The 18,745-nt window shown below is 52.0% G+C and overlaps 1 protein-coding gene across 1 annotated transcript in view; it reads right to left on the reverse strand.

Moving 5' to 3' along the window:
• Positions 1-10,174: 10,174 nt before the first annotated feature.
• The window catches only part of myo18b (myosin XVIIIB), a 204,322-nt gene continuing 195,751 nt past the window's right edge, over positions 10,175-18,745 (reverse strand). The window contains 2 exon segments of the mRNA XM_078421838.1: positions 10,175-10,334; positions 12,674-14,043. Of these exon segments, the coding sequence (XP_078277964.1) occupies positions 12,681-14,043 (1,363 nt within the window). The 3' untranslated portion in view covers positions 10,175-10,334; positions 12,674-12,680.

The following is an 18,745-nucleotide window of genomic DNA, read 5'->3' on the forward strand; positions in this document are numbered from 1 at the left end:
AAGTGTTTCTGGACCTCTAAACTTATATTCTTGCATGTGTGATTTTACATAATCTCTAAGTTGTAAATATCTAAAATAATTATTAACATGTAATCCGTACTTCTGCTGTAACTCCTGAAACGAAAGAAAAGTTCCCTTATGATAAAGATCTCCCACCCTTTTGATTCCATAACTTTTCCATTGAGCAAAGCCTCTATCTAAGACAGACGGTTTAAAAGAAGGATTATTCGCAATAGGAAGGAAAACAGATCATTTACTCAATTTTAACGTAAGCTTTAATTGTTTCCAGGTACGGATAACACTATGTATAATGGGATTACCTCCATATGTTTTTTTATTTAAATTTATTGGAGCTAAGAGGATCGCACCAATATCGAATGGTAAACAATCCTCTTTCTCCATCTTTAACCAATCCGGTTGTTGATCAGAAAAATTGAAGCTATGTAAGAACTTTGTAACAAATGTGTTTTTTCTTATTTCTATTTGTACATATGCTTTTCAAAAAAATAAATAAAAAGAATTAAAAAAAAAAAAATAATAAATAAAAAAATAAAAAATAATAAACATTTATTTTTTATAGCGCTTTTCCAAATGCTCAAAGACGCTTTACAAAGACAGTCATGACATAAAAACAAACAGACAAACTATCCTGACTGAGAAGCGGCGAACAAATATCGCCAGCGTCCTCTCACGTCAGGGTCCGGCAGTGGACAATAAAGAACACAAGACACACCATTACAATTTTTAACACAAACAGCCATCACAGTGATTGCTCCAGGCACACCCTCACTGTGATGGAAGGCAAAGAATAGTCTTATCTCCTCCTCATTTCCTCTCCCGTGGTGCCACGAGGTGATCGAGGCTCCCGACTTTTGAAGCCCCCACCAGGCGATGGAAAGTCCCAGGGCTGAGCCGAGCAGGCCGATGAAAGTCCTGAGCCCCCACCGGGCGATGGAAAGTGCCGCGGCCGAGCCACGCAGGGTGATGAGGGGCCTGCGAGCGGGTCAATCAAACCTCGCGCTTCGGGGTGTCGAAGCTGCCACGGCTGGAGCTCCCGAAAGCCGGTCGCCAGCCAGGGACCTGCGAACTCCCGATGTTGCGGTCTGCAGGGCCCAAGGCCGAAGCCTCCGAGATGGTGAGTCCAGGCCCTGCGACCGGAGTCTTCAATGTCGATCCCAGCTGGAGGTCGCCGACTCCACGGTGTTAGGCCGTAGCACGAACGGAGACAATACAATAAAACCAAAACAGAACCCACCACCAGAATACTATACAAACAAATATACCAATTGGAACTATTATACAATTATATTACAATCCCCATCCAGGATACATCCAATCCCCCGCGGTGCCCAGCGGTCCCGGAAATCCCCCAGCGTGCCCGTGGACAGCGCGCGGTCCCTCTCCAACACCACCCGGGCACGGACGTAACCCCGGAAAAGGGGCAGGCAGCCGGCTCGGGCAGAGCCCTCTTCCACCTGGCGCCGTGAGTCGCGGATGGCCAGCTTGGCCAGGCCCAGGAGCAACCCAACAAGGACATCCTCGGCCCTACCCTCTCCCCTACGCACAGGGTGTCCAAAGATGAGGATGGTGGGTGAAAAGTGCAGCCAAAAATCAAGGAGCAGCCCCTTTAGATATTGGAACAGGGGCTGCAACCTCACACACTCCATGTACACGTGGTACACAGACTCACACACTCCATGTACACGTGGTACACAGACTCTTCCAACCCGCAAAAGTGGCAGGCGGCTGGCGAGTCTGTGAACCGCGCGAGGAACAGGTTGCAGGGGACTCCTCGGTGCAAAACCCTCCACCCCAGGACGGATGGCCAGCTTGGAGGCAGGCGGGCACTCAGACGCGAGATGCACAGGCAGACAGACAAAAAGGCGGTGACACACACAGACAGACAGATGCACGGGGAGATAGAGAAACAGGCAGATGAATGGACGGACATTGAAAGAGACGGAGAGACAGGCGAACACGTACAGAGACAAACACACAGTGTACAGACCCGCGGAATGAAGTCTGAAGAAGTCCTTCTCTGAAATCTGAATGAAGTCCTTCTCTCCAGAGATGCCACCTGTCCCGCTGAGTTACTCCAGCATCCTGTGTCTACGCACAGAATGATAGACAGGTCATAGCACAGAGAGACCGAAAGCCTCGTTCCAAAGACGTGCAGGTTTGCGATACGATAGAACGTTACTTAACCCAGGAATGAAACTGGTCTGTCAACAGTCAAAGAGAACACAACAACGTACATGAAACATGAAATTAAAGTGACGAGTGGAAAGTCCAGGACTGGGGATGGGCAAAGATTGTGGAGTGGGGAGGAGGGGGGGGGGGGGTCAGTCTACCCCACGACAGCAGGGGGAGGAGTTGTCCAGTTTGATAGCCGCAGGGAAGATGTCTTGTGCTGCATCTTGGTGGAACCAGCCTGTTGCTCCTCAGGTTGACCAGTGTGTCATGGAGGGGCCGAGATGTTTTCTAGGTTAATCTGTAAATTGGCTCTCGTGTGTAGGGTAGAACTAGTGTAGGGTGGACCGTTGGTCGGCACGGACTCGGTGAGACCCTTCTTCAGACGATGAGCCTCGACCCGAAACGTCACCCATTCCTTCTCTCCCGAGATGCTGATAAACTGAACTGAAAGTCGCTGTGTACTTGCTATGTTTGGATACACAACTCGCGATAAGTACGGAAGAAATGAAGACAATTAAAATCCGATACCTCAAATTGCAAACACATGTCATCTGGTTAAAATCTTTCAGTTTCTGATAACAGCACGGACACATTTTTTTCTTTGCGTTGTCTATTAATCTGTGATCCACAGCCACTGTGAGAAAATCCAGAAGCGGAATGCTGTCTGTTTAATATTTAATCAGCTTCTCCTGAGAATTGCAATCGAGCTCAGTGATGAATTATATATTCAAGAGAGACTGCCTTCAGATTTGCTGTGATTTCTTCGAAACAAACAGCCATGTGGGTCCCCAGCAGTGGAGAGGATGAATAGATATTCCAACGTACTCCAGCCTAAAACCATTTATTTGCCACCAATCCCTTGCACAGCAACACAGAGCAATTCCCCAGGCACGATGCAGCACAAATAACTTAATGTGGATGTCAAAGTTTACTTTACAGTGTAATCAATGTGCACCAACATAATTCAATCAAGGCACTATGTACGACATGGTGGCGCAATGGTAGAGTTGCTGCCTCACAGCGCCGGAGACCCGGGTTCGATCCCGAATGCGGGTGCTGTCCGTACGGAGTTTGCACGTTCTCCCCGTGACCTGCGTGGGTTTTCTCGGAGATCTCCGGTTTCCTCCCACACTCCAAGGACGTACAGTTCTGTAGGTTAATTGGCTTGGTGTAAATGTAAAAGTGTGCGAGGGCGTGCGTGAGAGGGCATGCGTGAGAGCGTGCGTGGGTGAGTGTGTGCGTGGGTGCGTGCGCGTGGGTGCGTGGGTGAGTGCATGCGTGGGTGAGTGCACGCGTGGGTGAGCGCACGCGTAGGTGAGTGCGTTAGCGTGGGTGAGTGCGTTAGCGTGGGTGAGTGTGTGCGTGGGTGAGTGCGTTAGCGTGGGTGAGTGCGTTAGCGTGGGTGAGTGCGTGCGTGGGTGAGTGCGTTAGCGTGGGTGAGTGCTTTAGCGTGGGTGCGTGCGCGTGGGTGCGTGGGTGAGTGCACGCGTGGGTGAGCGCACGCATGGGTGAGTGCGTTAGCGGGGGTGAGTGCGTGCGTGGGTGAGTGCGTTAGCGCGGGTGAGTGCGTTAGCGCGGGTGAGTGCGTTAGTGCGGGTGAGTGCGTTAGCGCAGGTGAGTGCGTTAGCGTGGGTGAGTGCGTGGGTGAGTGCGTTAGCGTGGGTGAGTGCATGCGTGGGTGAGTGCGTGCGTGGGTGAGTGCGTGCGTGGGTGGGTGAGTGCGTGCGTGGGTGAGTGCGTGCGTGGGTGAGTGCGTTAGCGTGGGTGAGTGCGTTAGCGCGGGTGAGTGCGTTAGTGCGGGTGAGTGCGTGGGTGAGTGCGTTAGCGCGGGTGAGTGCGTGCATGGGTGAGTGCGTTAGCGTGGGTGAGTGCGTGCATGGGTGAGTGCGTGCGTGGGTGAGTGCGTGCGTGCGTGGGTGAGTGCACGCGTGGGTGAGTGCGTTAGCGTGGGTGAGTGCGTTAGCGTGGGTGAGTGCGTGCGTGGGTGAGTGCGTTAGCGCGGGTGAGTGCGTTAGCGCGGGTGAGTGCGTTAGCGCGGGTGAGTGCGTGGGTGAGTGCGTGCGTGGGTGAGTGCGTGCGTGGGTGAGTGCGTGCGTGGGTGAGTGCGTGCGTGGGTGAGTGCGGTAGCGTGGGTGAGTGCGTTAGCGTGGGTGAGTGCTTTAGCGTGGGTGAGTGCTTGCGCGGGTGAGTGCGTTAGCGCGGGTGAGTGCGTTAGCGCGGGTGAGTGCGTTAGCGCGGGTGAGTACGTTAGCGTGGGTGAGTGCGTGGGTGAGTGCGTTAGCGTGGGTGAGTGCGTGCGTGAGTGCGTGCGTGGGTGAGTGCATGCGTGGGTGAGTGCGTGCGTGGGTGAGTGCGTTAGCGTGGGTGAGTGCGGGGGTGAGTGCGTTAGCGTGGGTGAGTGCGTTAGCGTGGGTGAGTGCGTGCGTGGGTGAGTGCGTTAGCGTGGGTGAGTGCGTGCGTTAGCGTGGGTGAGTGCGTTAGCGTGGGTGAGTGCGTGCGTGGGTGAGTGCGTGCGTGGGTGAGTGCGTTAGCGTGGGTGAGTGCGTGCGTGGGTGAGTGCGTGCGTGGGTGAGTGCGTTAGCGTGGGTGAGTGCTTGGGCGAGTGCGTTAGCGTGGGCGAGTGCGTTAGCGTGGGTGAGTGCGTGCGTGGGTGAGTGCGTTAGCGCGGGTGAGTGCGTTAGCGCGGGTGAGTGCGTTAGCGCGGGTGAGTGCGTTAGCGCGGGTGAGTGCGTTAGCGTGGGTGAGTGCGTTAGCGTGGGTGAGTGCGTTAGCGTGGGTGAGTGCGTTAGCATGGGTGAGTGCGTTAGCGTGGGTGAGTGCGTTAGCATGCGGGGATCGCTGGTCAGTGCGGACTCGGTGGGCTGAAAAGCCCACTGTATCTCCAAACTAAAGTGAAACTATTTTATCTCCACTCATCTCTTGTGGACTGGAGAATGACCCAGCGCGATTCTGAAGAAAAGGCACTCGACCCAAAACGTCACCCATTCCTTCCCTCCAGAGATGCGGCCTGTCTTGCTCCACTCCGACTTACTCCAGCATCTTGTGTCTATCTTCAGAGCAACCGCAAGGAGGCAGCTTGAATAAGTTAATATGGATGTCAAAGTTTAGTTCACGGTGTAACCAATGTGCTTTATGTAATGCAAGGTGCACAGATAACGGCTACAATATTTAATGCGAGATTAAGTCTGATTAAAGATAGCTCAAGGGTCTCCATTGAGGTTATGGGGAGAAGGCACCATGCACATGGCATTGATTCAGACTGCAATAGCACATGAAGAGCATTATAAAGGGGTGAGCCACTTCGCGCCGCCTCGGCAAGGCCAGCAGTGTAATCAAGGACCAGTCTCACCCCGGCCACTCCCTCTTCTCCCCTCTCCCATCGGGCAAGAGGCACAGAAGTGTGAAAACGCACACCTCCAGATTCAGGGTCAGTTTCTTCCCGGCTGTTATCAGGCAACTGAGCCGCCCTCTCACCAACTACAGAGCAGTCCTAACCTCCCATCTACGTCAATGGTGACCTTTGAGCTATCTTTAATCAGACTTCATCTTGCACTAAATATTGTAGCCTTTATCTGTGCACGGTTTGATTTGTAATCATTTCGTCTTTTAATCATGTAATAATTTAACACTATGATCATTTCTTGATTAGAACGGGTGTCAGAGGTTATGGGGAGAAGGCAGGAGAATGGGGTTAGGAGGGAGAGATAGACCAGCCATGATTGAATGGCGGAGTAGACTTGATGGGCCGAATGGCCTAATTCTACTCCCATCACTTATGACCTTACGACGTATATCTTTTCTTTGACTGGACAGCACACAAACAAAAGCCTGTCACTGTGCCTCAGTACACCGGGCAATAATATACTAAACTAGAATTTTAATACAACCTTCTATGTTCCATATATGCCCCCCTGCTCTAATACTTTCCTCTTCTCCGTCTTCTCTCTGCCTATTCTCCATCACACTTCTCCAGGGACTATATTCTCAAGGCATCAATCCCTCAGAACATCTGCCTTGTGCAAAGCCTGGAAGCCAGATAGACACAAAATGCTGGAGCAACTCAGTGGGACGGGCAGCATCCCTGGAGAGAAGGAATGGGCGGCGTTTCGGGCTGGGACCCTTCTTCAGTCTCGACCCGAAACATCACCCATTCCTTCTCTCCAGAGATGCTGCCTGTCTCGCTGAGTTACTCCAGCATTTTGTGGGGGGTTTTTCCCCCGATTTAAACCAGCATCTGCAGTTCTTTCCCAAACACTGGAAGCCAGCTCGATGTACTTTGGCACCTACCGGTAACATTCCTGGTAAAACTCCAGCAGTCCAACGCATTGAGCACTTGTGGAATCACGGTCACAACCAGAAGAAATCCAGCAGCAACAACAAAAGCCAGAGATATCCGACGCATCCTTCAAAGGGAGGTGATGGGGAAATCTGTCGGAAACTGAACAAGTGCTTAACTTTGCAAGGTTGAGGTGTCGGCTGCAGAACATAATTGGGAGCATCTGCAGTCTAATCAGTATCCTCGTTAAAGATAATTGACACCACCAACTCCTGCGCACAATACTCATTGGCCATGCTCTGATAGTTTAGTTTAAAATTTTAAGTTTAAGTATAAAGTTCCAACATAGAAAATAGGTGCAGGAGGAGGCCATATGGCCCTTCGAGCCAGCACCGCCATTCATTGCGATCATGGCTGATCGTCCACAATCAATACCCCGTGCCTGCCTTCTCCCCAGATCCCTTGATTCCACTAGCCCCTAGAGCTCTATCTAACTAAGTACCAAAAGTTTTAAGTTGTAAGCATTAAAAGTTTATAAGTTTAGAGACACAGCGTGGAAACCGGCCCTTCAGCCCACCGAGTCCACGCCAACCAGCGGTCACTGTACCTCGGTACATGTGACATTAAACAAAGCTAAACGTCACTATTGTGTCTGCCTCTGCCTCCACCACCCTTGGCAGCACATTCCAGGCACCCACAACGGCCTGTGTAACAAAATCTGCCCTGCACATCTATATACTAAACTCTCATTTGTTTGTTTGTTTGTTCCTGAACTACAGCCAAAACGGTACACGATAGCGCGGTAATTTTAGGCCCACCTTACTCACCGTCATCCCTTTGGTGCTAATGGAAGAAGTTTCATTGAAATCGGTGTTATATTTTTAAAGTTATTCACATTTTTAAAGTTTAAATCTATCTCCTAGGGAGGGAGGGGGGTAATGGGGGTTGAGGGTGATGGGGTGGGGGAGGGGAAGAGGGGAGGGGGAGGGGAGAGGGGAGGGGGGAGGGGAGAGAGGAGGGGGCAGGAGAGGGTGCTGCACCAATGCAGGAGAGGTTTGGGCCCAACGGGTCCACTTGGTCTAGTCTCCTTTAAACTTTGCCCCTCTCACCTTAAACCTTTGCCCTCTAGTCTTTGACATTTGCACCCTGGGAAAAAGGTTCTGACTGTCTCCCCTAACTATGCCTCTCATGGTTTTACATACTCCTACCAGGTCCGCCCTCAACCTCCAGAGAAAACAATCCAAGTTTCTCCAACCTCTTCCCGTGACCTCTAATTAGAATACCCGCTAATCTCCTTCCTGTAATGGGGCGACCAAGATTGCATGCAATACTCCAAAAATTCCTATAAGGTTCCAACTCGACTTGGTGCACATCAGTACAACAGGTGCTGATGTTATGGGCGGCGTGGTGGCGCAGCAGTAGAGTTGCTACCTCACAGCGCCACAGGCCCGGGTTCGATCCCGACCACGGGTGCTGTCTGTACGGAGTTTGCACGTTCTCCCCGTGACCCGGGTGGGTTTCCTCCGAGATCTTCGGTTTCCTCCCGCGCTCCACAAGATGTACGGGTTTGTAGGTTAATTGGCTTGGTAAATGTAAAACAAAAAGTCCCTCGTGGGTATAGGATAGTGTTAATGTGCGGGGATCGCTGGTCGGCGCGGACCCGGTGGGCCGAAAGGGCCTGTTTCCGCGCTGTATCTCTAAACTAAACTAAAAGTTGCTGCTTCACAGCGTCACAGACCCGGGTTCGACCCTGACCTCGGGTGCTGACTGTGCGGAGTTTGTACGTTCTCTCTGCGGCCGCATGGGTTTCCCCCCACATTCCAAAAACGTGAGGGTTTGTCGGCCATTTGGCTTCTATAAATCATCCCCAGTGTGTAAGATGGAACTAGTGTGAACGCATGATCGTTGGTTAGCGTGGACTCGGTGGACTGAGAGGCCTGTTTCCATGCTGTATCTCTGAACCAAACTAAACTAAACATCAGGTGATAATTATCAAGGCAGTGGGTTTCACACATTTCAAACCAAGACGAGAGAACATTGCCTTGGCCACTAGTGTTATAATAATAATAATAATAAGCATTTATTTTATATAGCGCCTTTCCAGAAGCTCAAAGCGCTTTACATAAACAATCAAACATAAAAACAAACAGACAAACTATCCTAACGGAGAAGCTGCGAATAAACAGCGCCAGCGTCCTCTCACGTCAGGGTCCGGCAGTAGACAACAAAAAGCACAGGACACACAGATACAATTTTTTTACACAATTTTTACACAAACAGCCATCACAGTGATTGCTCTAGGCACACCCTCACTGTGATGGAAGGCAAAGTCTTATCTCCTCCTGATTTCTTCTCCCGTGGTGCCACGAGGTGATCGAGGCTCCCAACTTTTTGAAGCCCCCACCGGGCGATGGAAAGTCCCAGGGCCGAGCCGAGCAGGCCGATGAAAGTCCTGAGCCCCCACCGGGCGATGGAAAGTGCTGCGGCCGAGCCACGCAGGGCGATGAAGGGCCTGCGAGAGGGTCGATCGTACCTCGCACTTCGGGGCGGTCGAAGCTGCTACGGCTGGAGCTCCCAAAAACCGGTCGCCAGCCAGGGACCTGCGAGCTCTCGATGTTGCGGTCTGCAGGGCCCACGGCCGAAGCCTCCGAGATGGTAAGTCCAGGCCCTGCGACCGGAGTCTTCAAGGTCGATCCCAGCTGGAGGCCGCCGACTCCACGATGTTAGGCCGTAGCGCGAACGGATATACGACACGGTAAAGGCCGCATCTCCGTTGAGGAGGAGATTTGAAAAAAGGTTTCCCCCAACCCCCCCACCACCCCCCCACATACACAGAGTTAAAAATTCAAAAAACGTACATTAAACGATGACAATAGACAAAAAAACAAAAAAACAAACAGAGAGACTGCCGGTGAGCCGCAGCTGCAGAACACAGCCATGCCCCCTCTTTGTTTGAGTTAAGTGGCTGTGCATGGCTGTTCCATTCACCTCCCTGAGAGCCATTGTCGACCAATGTAACTAAATCTGCCAGCATCTCACCTGTTGAAGGCCAATTTTCCTTCCATAGACTTATAGAGTCAGAGTCTTGCAGTGTGGAAGCAGGCCCTTTGGCCCAACTTGCCCACGCTGACCAACATGCCCCATCCACACTAGTCCCACCTGCCTTTGTTTGGCCCATATCCCACTAAACCTGTCCTATCCATGAACCTGTCCAAATGTTTGGTTTAGTTTAGTTTAGTTTAGAGATACAGCGTGGAAACAGGCCCTTCGGCCCACCGGGTCCGCGCCGACCAGCGATCCCCGCACACTAACATTATCCTATACCCACTCGGGACAATTTTTTCTTTACATTTACCAAGCCAATTAACCTACAAACCTGCACGTCTTTGGAGTACAGGAGGAAACCGAAGATCTCGGAGAAAACCCACGCAGGCCAAGGGTAGAACGTACAAACTCCTTACAGACGGCGCCCGTAGTCAGGATCGAACCCGAGTCTCCGGCGCTGCATTCGCTGTAAGGCAGCAACTCTACCGCTGTGCCACCGTGACCGCCCAAGACGTTTCTTAAACGTTGCAATAGTATTTGCCTCAACTACCTCACCGCGCCATGTTTACAAAAGATGGTGGACGCAAACAGACGGACACGAGTTTGATGTTTTAATTCCGTTACAAGCGTGACGCGGAGCGCCATCATTTTCAATTGGTGCTGTTGTGTACCCCTTGCTTGTGCACCCAGTTTTCTCTCCGTCCTTCGTGACCGAACACTCAGGACATCCCTTTCCCATTCCGGCTCCACTCGTCCATCCGGGTTTTCATTGTACAAAGCTTCGGGCTGCTGTAGGACCAGGAGGTGTAGTTTACAGATTCTGGAAAGAACGTTCAGAGTTGCAGTCAGTAAAGCTCCTCAGTCAGGGGTCCCCCCCCCCCCTTGATTAGTACGGGCCCCGGGGAAATATACGCAGGAGAATACGATACGATACGATACCACAGAATCGGGTGGCGCAGCGGTACAGTTGCTGCCTTACAGCAAATGCAGCGCCGGAGACTCGGGTTTGATCCCGACTACGGGCGCCGTCTGTACGGAGTTTGTACGTTCTCCCCGTGACCTGCGTGGGTTTTCTCCGAGATCTTCGGTTTCCTCCCACACTCCAAAGACGTACAGGTTTGTAGGTTAATTGGCTGGGTAAATGTAAAAATTGTCCCTAGTGGGTGTAGGATAGTGTTAGTGTGCGGAGATCGCTGGTCGGCACGGACCCGGTGGGCCGAAAGGGCCTGTCTCTGCGTTGTATCTCTAAACTAAATCTAAAGAACTTTATTTATCACAGGAGGGAACTTGATCTGCCGACAGTCATAAAAACACAAAATACATGAAATTAAAGTGACGAGTGGAAAGGATTGGGGGATGGGCAAAGATCGGAGAGGGGGGGGGGGGAAGTCAGTCTCAGTCTACCCCACGTCAGAAGGGGGAGGTGTTGAACAGTTTAAATGGGGTTGGGAGGGGAGAATAGATCAGCCATGATCGAATGGCAGCGTAGACTCGATGGGTCGAATGGCCTAATTCTGCATCTTTGTCTTATGAGGGTGGAACTATCAAAGACTTGAGGGCGTGGCTTTAAGGTGAGAGGGGCAAAGTTTAAACGTTTCATTTAGTTTAGAGATACAGCATTGAAACAGGCCCTTCGGCCCACACTGATCATCAATCAACCATTCACAATAGTTCTATGATATCCCACTTTTGCATTCACTCCCTACACACTGGGGGCTTCTAAATCTGTCTTCCCCTCACTGTAAACCTACGTCCTTTGGTATAAGAAACTAACTGCAGATGCTGGTACAAATCGAAGGTATTTATTCACAAAATGCTGGAGTAACTCAGCAGGTCAGGCAGCATCTCGGGAGTGAAGGAATGGGTGACGTTTCGGACCCTTCTTCAGAAGGGTCTATGGTTCTTGATTCCCCTACGCTTGGTAAATTGATCTATTCCTCTCATGCTTTTCCATACCTCGATAAGATACCCCTTCATCCTCCTGCACTCCGAGTAATAATGTCCGAGCCTGCTCGACTTCTCCCTGTAGCACAGGCCTTTTCTAACTTCGAACTCCTTTTCCGACACCTCCGCCTGTTAAGGGATTCGCTGAGCACCTCCGCCTAAACCCACCTGATCTCCCGGTTGCTCAACACTTTAACTCCCCTCTCCCACTCCCACACTGACCTTTCTGTCCTGGGCCTCCTCCATTGTCAGAGTGAGGCCCAGTGCAAATTGGAGGAACAGCAGCTCACACCCCAGCGGTATGAACATTGACTTCTCCAACTTCAAGTAGCCCTCTCTCTCCATCCCCTCCCCCTTCCCAGTTCTCCCACCAGTCTTACTGTCTCCGACTACATTCCGTCTCTGTAACCACCCCCTCCCCTGACTCTCGGTCTGAAGAAAAGAAGGGTCTTGACCCGAAACTTAGGCTTGTATTCCCTGGAGTTTAGAAGGATGAGAGGGGATCTTATAGAAACATATAAAATGATAAAAGGACTGGACAAGCTGGATGCAGGAAAAATGTTCCCAATGTTGGGCGAGTCCAGAACCAGGGGCCACACACAGTCTTAGAATAAAGGTGAGACCATTTAAAACTCAGGTGAGAAAAAACTTTTTCACCCGGAGAGTTGTGAATTTGTGGAATTCTCTGCCACAGAGGGCAGTGGAGGCCAAATCACTGGATGGATTTAAGAGAGAGTTAGATAGAGCTCTAGGGGCTAGTGGAATCAAGGGATATGGGGAGAAGGCAGGCACGGGTTACTGATTGTGGACGATCAGCCATGATCACAATGAATGGCGGTGCTGGCTCGAAGGGCATGAGGGCGTGCAGTATAGGTTTACTAAATTAATTCCCGGAATGGCGGGACTGTTGTATGTTGAAAGACTGGAGCGACTAGGCTTGTATACACTGGAATTTAGAAGGATGAGAGGGGATCTTATCGAAACATATAAGATTATTAAGGGGTTGGACACGTTAGAGGCAGGAAACATGTTCCCAATGTTGGGGGAGTCCAGAACCAGGGGCCACAGTTTAAGAATAAGGGGTAGGCCATTTAGGACGGAGATGAGGAAAAACTTTTTCAGTCAGAGAGTTGTGATATAAACGTCACCCATCCCTTCTCCTCCAGAGATGCTGCCCGTCCCGCTGTGTTTTTGTGCACTGGGACGGAGACTTACTTTTACTTTACTCTTGGTCTGGCTTTTTCAGGTACTTCATCATGACGGAGTTGATGTCATTGGTGGTTTCTGGTTTCCCCTCCACCCCTTGCCTCGACGGCTGGCCGTTCTCCAGGCCCGCTTCGTTTCCCACCGCCGCCTGGTCGCTGTCTCTGGGCCGCGGCGCCCCGGGACGGTTCTTGACGCTGTCCGCGCTCTTGTACGACACGGTTGAGCCTGCTGAAGAGGAGTCGGAGTCCGAGGGGGGGTTGTTGCCGTCGTCGTTGTCGGGGGTCTCCCCCCTGTCTCTCGTGGAGGAGCGGGGCCGCACCACCATTGTCTTTCTCGACGAGGGGGCCGAGTCCACTTCTTTGGAAGGCGGGCTTGTGAGACCGAGTTGCCCCGGGATGGCCTGGGCCTGGGCCTGGGGTGTGTTGTGTGGCACCGCGCTCTGCTGGGACCTCCGGATGGCGGGGAGAATGTCGTCGCCGTCGCCGTCGCCCCGCCGCTGGTAGCTGAGGCTCGGGATGGCCGCCGGGCCCGCCTCGCCGGGGAGGGGGCCGAACCGCTTGCTTTTGAACACCATGGGCTCGCCCGCGAGGAGGACGTCGACGTCTTCTTCCAGCTCCAGCCACCGGCGCGGGGGCCTCATCCTCGGGGGGAGGCCCAACGCCTTGCCGACGTCAACGGCTCCCTGCCCGACGTCAACGGCTCCCCGCCCGACGTCAACGGCTCCCCGCCCGACGTCAACGGCTCCCCGCCCGACGTCAACGGCTCCCCGCCCGACGTCAACGGCTCCCCCGCGGATGTCAACGGCTCCCCGCCCAACGTCAACGGCTCCCCCATGGATGTCAATGGCTCCCCGTCCGACGTCAACGGCTCCCCCCCGGACGCCAACGGCTCCCCGCCCAACGTCAACGGCTCCCCCGGCCGCGGTCAGGGAACGCAGGCTGGACGATCGCACCAAGCCCGCGCCCCCGCGGCCCCCCAGGGAGCAGAGGCTCCGGGTCTCCAGCCTCAGGAGAGGGTCGTCACCGTCGTCTTCCACGGCCCGACGCATCCTGAGGGACGACATGCCCGCGGTCTGGTAGATGGGCAGGGCCGTGGAACTCTCCTTCTCCTCCCCCCCCTCCTCCATCATCATCATCTTCGGGAAGCCAAGCTGGTCTCTCTCGCCCGCTCGCTTCCTCCTCAGCTCCTCCAGGAACTCGGACAGAGCCACCGAGGAGCTCGGACACCTCCCCTCTTCCGAAGCAGGAGGAGGAGGTCTCCTTCTTCTACTTCCCGCGGACTGCTCGGGACTCTCTGCAAAGTCTCGGCTTCTGAGGCTGGACCCGCTCATCAAAGAGCCAGGTCTGCTGTTGCCTTGATCCATCTCACTCCTCACTGACCTGAGGGGAGGACAAGACACAGAGAACACATGGCGTTAAAACATAGAACACAGAACAGCCCAGGAGGGCCCACAATGTCAGTGCCGAGCACGATGCGAAGACCAAGTGCTATCTGCCTGCATTGAAACATAGAAAATAGGTGCAGGAGGAGGCCATTCGGCCCTTCGAGCCAGCACCGCCATTCATTATGATCATGGCTGATCATCCATAATCAGTACCCCGTGCCTGCCTTCTCCCCATCCATATCCCTCGATTCCACTCGCCCCCAGAGCTCTATCTAACTCTCTCTTAAATCCATCCAGTGATTTGGCCTCCACTGCCCTCTGTGGCAGAGAATTCCACAAATTCACATGTTCTCCATATCCCTCGTGAAGGGATTAGATCCGGTGAAAGCGTAGAATCTTTTCCCCGGGATAGGACGTGAGGCGGCACGGTGGCGCAGCGGTAGAGTTGCTGCCTCACAGCGCCAGCGACCCAGGTTTTCGTTCCCGACTACTTGTGCTGTCTGTACGGAGTTTGCACGTTCTCCCCGTGACCGCGTGGGTTTTCTCCGGTTCCTCCCACATTCTAAAGACGTGCGGGTCTGTAGGTTAAGTGGCTTCGGTTAAAACGGTAAATTGTCCCTGGTGTGTGTGGGATAGTGTTAGTGTGCGGGGGGTCGCTGGCTGGGCGTGGACTCGGTGTGCCGAAGGGTCTGTTTCTGCGTTGTATCTCTAAACTAAACCAAACAAAGCTAGAGGATGTAGGTTTGCGCTGAGAGAGGAAAGATTTAATGGAAACCTGGAGGGTCATTTTTTCACAGAGGCTGGTGGATAAATGGATTGAGCTGAGTCAGGTATAGTAACAATTTTTAAAAGACATTTGGACAGGTACATGGATAAGAAAGGTTAAGGGCCGAATGTGGGCGAATGGGAACAGCTAAGATGGCGTGTCTTGGTTGGCATGGACATGTTGTTCCAATGCTAAATGACTCCATGACCAATATTTGAAAGCTGGAGTTCATAAGATCATAAGTGATAGGAGAAGAATTAGGCCATTCGACCCATCAGGTCTACTCCACCATTCGATCATGGATGATCTAATTTCCCCCCTCAACCCCATTCTCCTGCCTTCTCCCCGTAACCTTTGAAGCCTTCACTAATCAATCTCCACTTTAACAATACCCATTGACTTGGCCTCCACCGCCATCTGTGCCAATGAATTCCACAGATTCACCGCCATCTGGTTAAGAAATTCCTCCTCATCTCCATTCTAAAGGTACTGCCGTTTATTCTGATGCTGTGCCCTCTGGTCCTGAACTCTCCCACCTCTGTAAACATCTTCTCCACATCCACTCCATTGAGGCCTTTTATTACTCGGTAGGTTTCACTGAGATTCCCCCTCTCATCCATCTAAACTCCAGCGAGTACAGGCCCAGAGCCATCAAACACTCTTCATGCGTCAACCCTGTCATCCCTAGGTACATTTCCTCTAGACCCAAGGGCCATTTCCTCTGGGCAGCACGGTGGCGCAGCGGTAGAGTTGCTGCCTGACAGCGCTTGTAGCGCCGGAGACCCGGGTTCGATCCCGACCACGGGTGCTGTCTGTACGGAGTTTGTACGTTCTCCCCGTGACCCGCGTGGGTTTTCTCCGAAAACTTCGGTTTCCTCCCACATTCCTAAGACGTGCAGGTTTGTCGGTTAATTGGCTTGGGTTTGTATACTTGGTATAATTGTAAATTGTACCTAGTGTGTGTGGGATGGTGTTAGTGTGCGGGGATCGCTGGTCGGCGTGGACTCGGGGGGCCGAAGGGCCTGTTTCCGTGCTGTATCTCTAAACTAAACTAAACTAAACCCTCTCCAAAGTCAACAATTCCTTCCTCAGACATGGGGCCCAAAACTGCTCACAATACTCCAAATGTGGCAAGACCAGTGCCTTATAAAGCCTTATCCCCCTGAAGACCAAGGAGGCAATGTGCTTTGTCTGGCTGAAGATGCTGGAGACTAATCTTCAGAAGCTTGTCGCGCTGACTCTCAAGGGAGATGGACTGGAGTCGCACCAGGCAGGTGTTGGGGAGGTTTACGATTTCCAGCCCTGACTCTGGGGAAGCTCTTGTGCTGAGCACAATAACTCATCTCCCACGTCTGCCGTCTGTGCCATTTTGGAACTGGATTCGAGCACGAGAGATTAGATTGCTGCAAACTCGACCAAATTATTTATTTTATAATGGGACAAATCCTCCCGGAATCTGGAATGGGAACTTATCTTTTGACTTCCAAAAAATTGCAACTCCTCACACCTATCTTATACAGTAGCATCGGGCCCAGGAGGTTTAGTCTAGTTTGGTTCAGAGATACAGCACAGAAACAGGCCCTTCGGCCCACCGTGTCCGTGCCGACCAGCGATCCCCACACACACACTAGAGACAATTTATACATACACCAAGCCAATTAACCTACAATCCTCTGACCAGCAATCACCAATCCTCTAGTTCTATCCTACACACACTAGGGCACAGTGGTAGAGTTGCTGCCTCACAGCGCCAGAGACCCGGGTTCCATCCTGTCCTCGGGTGATGTCTGTACGGAGTTTGCACGCTCTCCCCGTGACCTGCGTGGGTTTTCTCCGGGTGCTCCGGTTTCCTCCCACACTCCAAAGACGTGCAGGTTTGTAGGTTAATTGGCTTTGGTAAAAATTGTAAATTGTCCCAAGTGTGTGTAGGATAGTGTCAGTGTAGGGGGTGATCGCTGGTCGGCACGGACTCAGTGGGCCGAAGGGCCTGTTTCCGCGCTGTAAAACTATGGACAATTTACAGAAACCAATTAACCAACAAACCTGCACGTCATTGCAACACGGGAGGAATCCAGGGCACCCGGAGAAAACCCATGCAGGTCACTGGGTGAATTCTGTTCAGACAGCACTCGTGATCAGGAATGGAAGCTGGGTCTCTGGCGCTGTGAGGCAGCAGCTCGACCGCTGTGCCACCGTGCAGTCCAGTTAACCATCAGCAATACAAATCACAGGGCCAATTATCTCTTCACTCTTGCCTGGGTACAAACTAGTCGCGACGTTTCTATACCACCAAAGGGATTGCCTGTAGAAGGCACTTCCGCGGCTGTAAAGGATTTTAAATCACTTTGAATTCTTCACAGAGTCATACAGTGTGGAAACAGGCCATTTGGCCCAACTTGCCCATACAGGCCAACATGTCCCACCTGCACAAGTCCCACCTGCCCGCGTTTGGTCCATATCCCTCCAAACCTGTCCTATCCACGTACCTGTTTGCTTCTTAAACGTTGGGATAGGCCCAGCCTCAACTACCTCCACTGGCAGCTTGTTCCATACGCCCGCCACTGTGTGAAAAAGTTACCCCTCAGATTCCTATTAAATCTTTCCCACCTCACCCTAAACCTATGTCCTCTGGTCCTCGATTCACCTACCCTGGGCAAGAGACACTGTGTGTCTACCTGATCTATTCCCCTCATGATTTTGTAACCCTCTAAGGTCACCCCTCATCCTCCTGCGTTCCAAGAGACACGGCCTACTCAACCTCTCCCTATAGATCAAGCCCTCAGATTGCTATGAAATCTTTTCCCCTTCACCTTAAGCCCAGGTCCTCATGTAAAACTCTGTTTTCCATTAATATCCACGGGTACGAGAGTTTGAAGAATTTGGAAAGCAGGCGAGCGAGACAAGGCTGAGTTGTGTAAAATCCTTCAGGGAACTAATTAGACTGAATCTTGATCATACGCCGAAGCTTTGCATGCTGGAGGATTAGGAAATATTGGAGGAATCAAGCTTGGATTTGGACACAGATAAACAGAGCAGCACCGTGGGCAGCACGGTGGCGCAGCGGTAGAGTTGCTGCCTCACAGCGCCTGAGACCCCGGCTCGATTCTGACTACGGCTGCTGTCTGTACGTTCTCCCCGTGACCTGCGTGGGTTTTCTCCGTGATCTTCGGTTTCCTCCCACACTCCACAGACGCCCAACTTTGTAGGTTAATTGGCTTGGTAGAAATGTAAATTGTCCCTAGTGCGCGCAGGATAGTGTTAGTGTGCGGGGATCGCTGGTCGGTGCGGACTAGGTGGGCCGAAGGGCCTGTTTCCGCGCTGTATCTCTACAGTAAATTAAACCATGCAGAAAAATGAGTGGAGAATTAGACAGTCCTTTTAATATTACTCTTTGGATAAGTCAGTCAGAATGCTGAGACACACAGATAGGGTTGATGTTGTCAAGCTGGAAAGGGCGCAGAGAAGATTTACGAGGATGTTGTCAGGACTAGAGGGCCTGAGCTACAGGGCGAGGTTGAGCAGGCTGGGACTCTATTCCTTGGAGCGCAGGAGGATGAGGGGTGATCTAATAGAGGTGTACAAAACCATGAGAGGAATAGATCGGGAAAAAAACACACAGGCTTTTACCCAGAATAGGGGAGTCAAGGACCAGAGGGGGAAAAGATTTATTAGGAACCTGAGGGGCAACCTTTTTACACTGACTGGATGGCATGCAACAGATAGCTTTTCACTGTACCTCGGCATATGTGACAATAAACTAAACTGATCTAAACTATCACCTAACCCACTGCCAACAATGGACCATTGTGGGCTCAACCTTTCCTTAATCATCGTTACTGTTTACATATCTTACATTTATTTGTTCTATATCTCTCTACATCACTGTCTTTATCTCTCATTTCCCTTTCCCCTGACTCTCGGTCCGAGGAAG

Source organism: Rhinoraja longicauda, chromosome 25 (genome assembly GCF_053455715.1).
Source record: "Rhinoraja longicauda isolate Sanriku21f chromosome 25, sRhiLon1.1, whole genome shotgun sequence".
Lineage (NCBI taxonomy): Eukaryota > Metazoa > Chordata > Chondrichthyes > Rajiformes > Arhynchobatidae > Rhinoraja > Rhinoraja longicauda.